Source organism: Haliaeetus leucocephalus, unplaced genomic scaffold (genome assembly GCF_000737465.1).
Source record: "Haliaeetus leucocephalus isolate CR32 unplaced genomic scaffold, Haliaeetus_leucocephalus-4.0 Scaffold924, whole genome shotgun sequence".
NCBI classification, from domain to species: domain Eukaryota; kingdom Metazoa; phylum Chordata; class Aves; order Accipitriformes; family Accipitridae; genus Haliaeetus; species Haliaeetus leucocephalus.
The window spans coordinates 863,498-871,012 of NW_010973360.1; the positions used below are offsets into that span (position 1 = coordinate 863,498).

The 7,515-nt window shown below is 38.2% G+C and overlaps 1 protein-coding gene across 1 annotated transcript; it reads left to right on the plus strand.

Annotated features, from left to right (window-relative positions):
- Positions 1-353: 353 nt before the first annotated feature.
- On the plus strand, positions 354-6,400 carry MGARP (mitochondria-localized glutamic acid-rich protein). The gene is made up of 3 exons (XM_010583630.1): positions 354-443; positions 1,516-1,618; positions 6,162-6,400. Exons 1-3 carry the CDS (start codon positions 354-356, stop codon positions 6,398-6,400), a joined length of 432 nt encoding a protein of 143 aa, XP_010581932.1.
- The last annotated feature ends 1,115 nt before the right edge of the window (positions 6,401-7,515 follow it).

Genomic DNA, 7,515 nt, shown 5'->3' on the forward strand with positions numbered 1-7,515 from the left:
ACATACCTTAGGCAGGAACTCTTTTATGTTCCCTTTTTTTTTTTTTAAATGTTCCTTAGTCTATATATAGACTGCATCCACTACTTGGAAGCTGGTAGGCAGACAGTGTAGTTCACAGAAAATCTTACACTCTTAGGAAGAGCTCAGCCACGCACCTTGTTCAGTTAGGCACCACGCCTTGTGTTACTCAGTTGTCCTAAACATCGCTAGGCTGTACCTCTCTGTTTTGTTACAGCTTTTAAAATCAGCCTTTCCTATACAAAGTTCAGATTCTGTCATTCTATTTTGTGACCGTATTTTAGCAGCACTTTACATCAATTTCAATAATGGTTTTTATAGCACCTCTTCGCCAGATGTCATCTGGGAGTGTTCCTGGTTCTTCTGGAGAGACCATGATTTACTACCTCCTTGCTGGTGTTGCTGCTTTTGGTGGTTTATTTTATGTAAGTGTTTGGGAATGGAGCTGTTTGTGCTTTCCGAGTTGGCATGGTTGGTGTAAGGTGTGCTCTGGGTTAAAGAACATGGTCAAGATGCAAACCGTCAATAGAGTGTGGGTGTCGTAGCGTATAATTAAATACAGTCTAACTTAAGAATCAGTTCAAGAGAACTAGTGAAATTGGATGCCTGTTGCTTGCCCGTTTTAGTGTTACTTAGGTATCTAGTGCTGTTGTCATTCTTAGTGGAAAACATACCTTATGTGAAATGAACATGTCCAAAGATGGAGCAACGCACCTGCCTCTAATCCCTTGCCTCTTCTTGTCAACCACAAACATTAAGAATATCTCAAAGCGGGCAAGACAGATGTGAAGTAAGCTGTCTGAAGCTGCAAGGGCAGTATTATGAACCTTGCTATTTGGGGCACAAAGAAAGATAAGAGTAGTAGTTACTTAAGCATGTTAAAGTTTTGTAAACATCTACTTTTGTCAAGCTTTTCAGTAATCATTCTCTTCCTTGCATCTAAATATATCAGACTCTGCTTCACATCCCTAAAGCCTCCATTTCATAGCTTCCTTCCACCCCTCCCCCCCAAGATTTGAGATAGTGAGATACTGACTAGCACATCCCAGAGAGGTGCATGTTTCCCTCTCCCACAAAATAATCCTCTTGAATGGTAAGTAGCTTCTACTTGTTCACAATATCAAACTTGTGTGATTGCATATCTGGAGGAATAACAAATTTTCTTGCTGTCACCTTTTGACCATAATTTTTTTAAAAAATAATCTGTCTGTAATTGTCTTTTAAAATACCGTGTTCAATTCCCAAAACACTGCAGCACTTTGAAAGCCGCATGTTGTATTTTATTCCACTAAGAAATAAGAAACATATAAATATGTTAGTATAGCAAAATAGATATTTATTTTTGTAATTTTTTTTTGACCTTGCTTAGCATAATTTGATATGCCTTTTAAGATGAGCAGTAGCATTTGCATAAAAACTCTTCTTTCCCTCTCCCCTCTTCTTCTTTGGTAACTTTGTAGGGATGTAACAGTAAGTTTAGGTATAATTTCCTTTCAGGCCTACAGAATAGTCAGTTCATCCCGCAGCAAGTATATTGAACATTTGAATATTCTTCAGGAGAGAGCTGAGGGGCGGAAAGACAAACCTTGGTCAAGCAAGGGTGAGTTGAGCTCTTCTTTCTTGTTCCCCGGGTACATGAGGATCTGGAACAGATTTCTAGATTGTCTAATCAGGCCTTAACGCTGTCCAAGTCCTTGTCTGAGCTCTGTGAGTGGGAGTAAAGACAAAGGTGGTTGTGCAGTGTTCTGTTACAAAGCTACTTCTGCACAAATTTTGGGACTGGACTTAATGTTCAGGCAGTGAATCTGGCCTGTCATCAACCTGCAGGAGTCTCTTTGAATGGAAAGAATTGATGTGTGAACCATTAATTTTATATTGGGTATTTGCATTTGATTTACTGGAAGCTTAATGAAACTTGACTAAATGCATAATGCTGTCAAAATCAGTTTTGTTCTTTTGTTTGTTGGGGGGGAAGGAGATAATATCTTTTTCTCAGTCAACAGTTTGGCTCCAGGCCACGTGCCAGCAGGGAATGCAGTTCAATAGGAAAAAACCTACATTTTTAAAAAATATTGTAAATTGGACCCATTTCTTGTCCTACAACTTTGACTTTGTCCTTTTTAACTTAGGATTAAATGAAAAACAGACACCACCTAAATGTATGGCAAATCCTTACTTAGCTCTTCATGCTTAAATAATTAGACCCTGTTAGTTCAAATACTTGTAATGGAATGTTGTCTCTGTCTACATCAATTAGCATTACAGTGGCATTAATATAAAAGATAGAACTTTGGCACACATGGCCTTGCTAGGAAAAGCAATTAGAAAAAATTGCTTCTTACGGATCTTTATATTTTTATTTAGTTGTTGTTTAAAAAATAAATAAATTTATGAGGCCATAGCACTTGAAGCTCTTCCTTATTTTTTCTGATGCTGACGTCTAGAGAATTCATTTAATATATTTGCATGCACACAAAGGATAGGTTTGAATAAAGTATGCTGAGTTTAAATTTTGTTTTCAGCGTGAGAACATGCTTTGAATTGTCTGCCTCTAAAATTATTTCTTTTGAAGTTGCTAGTCTTGAAGTTCCACAACACATCTTTTAGTTTTAGAACTTTTAAGATTTAAAATGACAAAACACCTTAATTTCCTTTCTTTTACACAGCTGGAAGCAATACAGTTTTTAAACTTAATTATTTAAATGCTGAGAATTTGGCCACAATTTTAATGCAATCCTTCCTTGTCCCTAAAATAAAAAAATTTGACCAGGACCAAAGTAGGTATTTTCTTCTAGTGACCTAGTCATTGAGGGAAGAAATGAGGGTTATGCTTGTTACGTTCTAACATAGTCAGAAGAACATGGTAGATGTGAAAGCATCAAGCAAACCTTCCAGGGCCCTCAAAATTATGCCAGTATATTCCCTCTTTTCTCTTAAGGTTCACTTCTGCAAGGTAGTGAGTTTTAACCCTAGCCTGCCAAAATGTTTGGATACCCGCAGAGTCAGTGGTGCTGTTGAGCCACTGAAGGCTATACCTGTGTTGCCTGAGACTGGGGTAAGAGTACTTGGTGCTCTCCAGACATCCCATAATCTGATGCCTTGTGCTGCTTAGTAACTTCCATGAATGTCACAACCAATGGCAGATGATTGCTGCTTCCCTTATTATTGATAGTAAGAAGTGCAAAACATTTCTAAGGCCGTACAGTGAACACAGCTGAAACTTGTCTCCTATATTATTTTCAGTATTGGACTTCTGAGTAAAAGCTCAACGCAGAGTTTTTAATTGGACTTCTGAGTAGCTAATTCCAATTCACAATACAAAACAACTGTTGAATCAGCTCTTTTTAAGATCCTTCTTCATTCCCAACTGTATCTTCCCAAAAGAGGTTTCTGTTCTTGCTTTTCCTATGGAATCCTCTGTGTGCTTTCTCAAAAGAATTAACGTCTCTCTTCCTCCCCTTTTTTCCTGTTCCCTGCGTAGCCATATTTTTGTGTGTATCTTGTCACAGAGTGTTACTGTAGTACTGCTTTTCCCAGAAGTGCCACTGCAGCTTCTTTCCCTACACATTCTTTAGATGCAGTTACTCCTTACACTTTTTCACAGTAAGCATTGCCGATAAGAGTGATTAAAAATTCTGTTCTCAAAGTATTCTAATACTTCCTAGGGTCACATAAAATAAGCTATAAAACAGTGCTGGTAACAATATGAAGTGGTGGATGGAAAAGCAGCATGCTGAACAGCACGTTCATGGCATATTTACTACATGTCCTATGGTAAGAGAAGGACTTCCTAGCTGGAAGAATTAATACTGGGGAGCAGCTGATCAGAGAGAGATTCTCCTGATACGAATGATTTTTGTGGTTTCTCATCCCAAGGAAAATTCTCCCCCTGTGCCCAAACCCAAAATGTCTATTCTAGGGACCTGCATGTAGCAAATGAGGCTGTCAAAACAAGAGAAACAATCAAATGCTCTTCTAGGCTTGTTTGTTTATTAGAGGGTTGAAGTGATATTTAATGGTATTTTAATTAATGATACCAGACATTTAAGAAAAGTCCTAATAGCAAATTTTCTGTAGCTCTTCTTAACTGAAAGCTACTTTCAAATTTAGGGAGGGATTTAAAAAAGCCCCTGGCAGAAGCCTGAGTCAAAGTAGCACTAGGAAATCTGGGACATCATTTGAACTGTAAAGTGATGTTTGCCTTGCAGAACATTCTACTTGCTTATTTAGCAAATACTGAGTTTTGTCTTCCATTTGCATGTGTCTCCTTTAAACTTGTTCCTGATTTCCTTCTTTTTTAGCAATGACTTTTCTTTTTAACTTGATGCAAGCTGATTCAACCTTTCTAATCTATCCTCTGCTTTTACACTTTCCAGACTAAAATACAAGGGAAATCTCTTTCCAAACCCGAGGAAGTTAAATACAAACAAAGGACAGTCGTTCACCATTGCGTACCTTGCAGCCTACCTTGGAATGACTTTATACCTTCTATTGTAAAACTCCACACTTGTGAGACTTTAAAAGAACTACCTATGTTTGCAAGGCCAAACCATATTGAGCTTATTACTGAATCTTGCTTTGTAGAGGGAGTTCTGAGATTGAGAAGCTGGCTGTTCTGAATGAATGCACTCTATATTTGACTGTCCAATAAAGTGTACTGAATGTTGAGCTTGGCTGTTAGTCTGTTCTTTGTGTAATCAATTTAGGTTTTTTTTGAAATACACCATTCTCTTAAAGGGACATGATCAGGTTGCACAATATGAAGCTTTGATTTTTACTGAGCAATGAATAGACTTGTGTTTAAACCTGAACACAGAAAGATAGGCTTGCACTAGCATAAGAAAACCAAGAATTAAAATTGATCTGATTTAGTTTTTAAAAAGATATAAAAGAATAAAATAAATTCTGACTATGTCTCTTTAAGTTCTGTCCTTTCCTTTCTATTCTCACTTAGTTTACACTGTATTACAAACTTTATTTCCAGTTCTGTTTCTTCACATGGCAAGTTGGTTCTAGCGGTAAACTTGCAATGAACACTTGGTATATAACTTTCTTTTGTTAATGGGATCTTAGTGCATGTTTGCATGGTGAGTGTGCATCTTTGTTGCTTTGTGCTGTTAGTTTTTAATTACTTGTCTTAGCTGAGTTTGAAGTAATGCATGATTGGGAAACACTGGGTTTTTCAGATTCTAAAGAGTCTGACCCACAGCAGCGTAGACAAGTCTTTTTTAAAGACAGCTGGGGCTTGTAAAAAGAAAACGGTCAGTCATAACTGGTCATATCTCCAGTAAAGTGAATGCTGACTGCTTAAAATTAGCCAGTTATTTTCTCACTTGCATACACCTAGTTTCAGTAAGGGTCCCCTGTTTTATTCTGCCCCGCAGACCTTACCTTTCTTACTTGAGTGCTATGGCTCTTGCAGGGGTCACAGTGCATTCAATACAGCTTTAAAGAAAGCAGGGTGAGCAGGCATAGCAGAGTACCTGTGGCAGCACAGAGCTAAGAGATGGAACAAAACCCATCTGAAAACTTGTTGGGCTCGGCATTATTGTAGCTATTGCCAGCCAAGTTAGCCACCTTGAAAATAGGCCTGTGCAAACTGAAGGCACGTCTTGGCTTGCAGTGCTTCTAAGCTGTGAGCCTGATGCATAATACACTCCATAAGAGCTTCTAAGCATGGTAGCAAATGTCTTATTCCCAGTGTGGTAATTCCACTGCTGGCTACGAACAGGGTAAGAATCCTGCTCCCTCTGACACCCGTGAGTGCATTATCACTGGCCATTTCAGCAGAGTGGGTTTGGAGCAACACTTGGTGGGGTCCTTTTTTATCCTTCTCTGCACTCACACCTCTTGCAGTCACTTGCTTTAAGCCACAGTTTCTTTTCTTACTACACTGAAGCAGTTATCAAACTCGGTAATTAAGAATATGGTTTCCTCATCTTGTAAACGTCCTTTTTTGGTGCCACATTAGACAATATGGGGGGATTAATTGTTGATTTCTTGACTTTGTTTGTAAATTCTGATCCCAAAGCTTAGCTTCCCATTTTAAATTTAAATGAGGAGAATGGTAAAAAGTAGTTCGCAAATTTGTGTTGCATGCATGTGCTTTACTGTCTTTATTGTATTAAATAAATCCTTAAAAGGTGATGAAGAAGAGACGGCTGAAGTCACTGAAGCAGAGACAGTCACGGAAGAGGCTGATGCAGTAGCTGCTGCTGGACCTGCAGCACAGGATGAGAATGCTGGGCTATCCCCAGAAACTGGAGGGGAGAATGACTTACCAGCTCCAGATGCATCCCCTGCTGTCGAGGAAGCACAGCAGGAAGCTGCTGCTAATTTGGAAGTTGCTGCTAATTCAGAAGCTGCTGCAGTGCAAGGTTAACTTATGAATGCAGTTTTTGCGTGTGTGTGTGTATTGTGGATTCTAAAACTCTGCCTCTTACTACAGAACATTAAGAACAAATGTCAGTATTCCTAATGGAGTTTGTCCCACAGTGAAAACTAATTCAGCTGTTACCTTGACCTATCATGAACGTAAGGTAATTAAGTTCATTAAATCAGTGTCTCTAAAAGTATGCTGCCTGGGGCACCAGAGTTACTGTCTAAAACTAGTAGAATGAAAAGTTTATTTACTACCCCATTCCATTTCTCTTCTTTAAGATCTTATATTAAGGTGGCCATGTAATATGGTCGGTTAAACAGTTGTTTCAGTGACCTGGTTCTTAAGAGCATGTTAAGGAATCTGAACACTTTTATTTCACTGGCCACTCCTAAGATATTCACACTAAATAATTATAGCTGTTCTTTCAATGTAATGTCAACAAAATCTTGCGTAGCAACCAAAATGTTGTCATGATCTCAGTTTTAAGGATATAATAGGCTAAAAATTTCAAAATTCAATAAAACATCAAATTGGTATTGAACACTTAAATCGATTAGTAGCTACATATTCAGTATTTTGAACTGTCAGGGCGTTTAAGATGTTTTACTGTGCTTTTAAAAAAATCACAATAATGCAAATGCAAACCTATCCGTAAATTGCACAAAGTACAGGACTATAATTTAACTTGATTTTTTTAGAACTTTTTTTTTTTTCTACTAACCTGTGAGGATAGAGCAATGGCTTATCCTCTTACCTCTTGATTTCTTCAGCTAAAGTTGGAAGGGACACACATAAAGCAATGGCAATTTCTCAGTCAATAGGTAGGCAGCAAACATTTGCATCTGGTATCTTTAGTTAAAAACCAAACACACCACCACCAACAACAAAACTTGCCAGCCTGTCATGAAAGAGAAACTTAATTCTAATTCCTGCTTTGGAAGGGAAGACTTCAGTGTGGGTGTAGTAAGCATGAAAACCACTGAAGCAGTTTTCAGCTTGACTTAAACATGACTTACTGCACACCTATGTTTGAGTTACTTGGAGAATACAAACATCCGCTTGAGAGGATATATCTGAAACACAGGTCAAACTGAGATTAACAGCATTTTGACTGC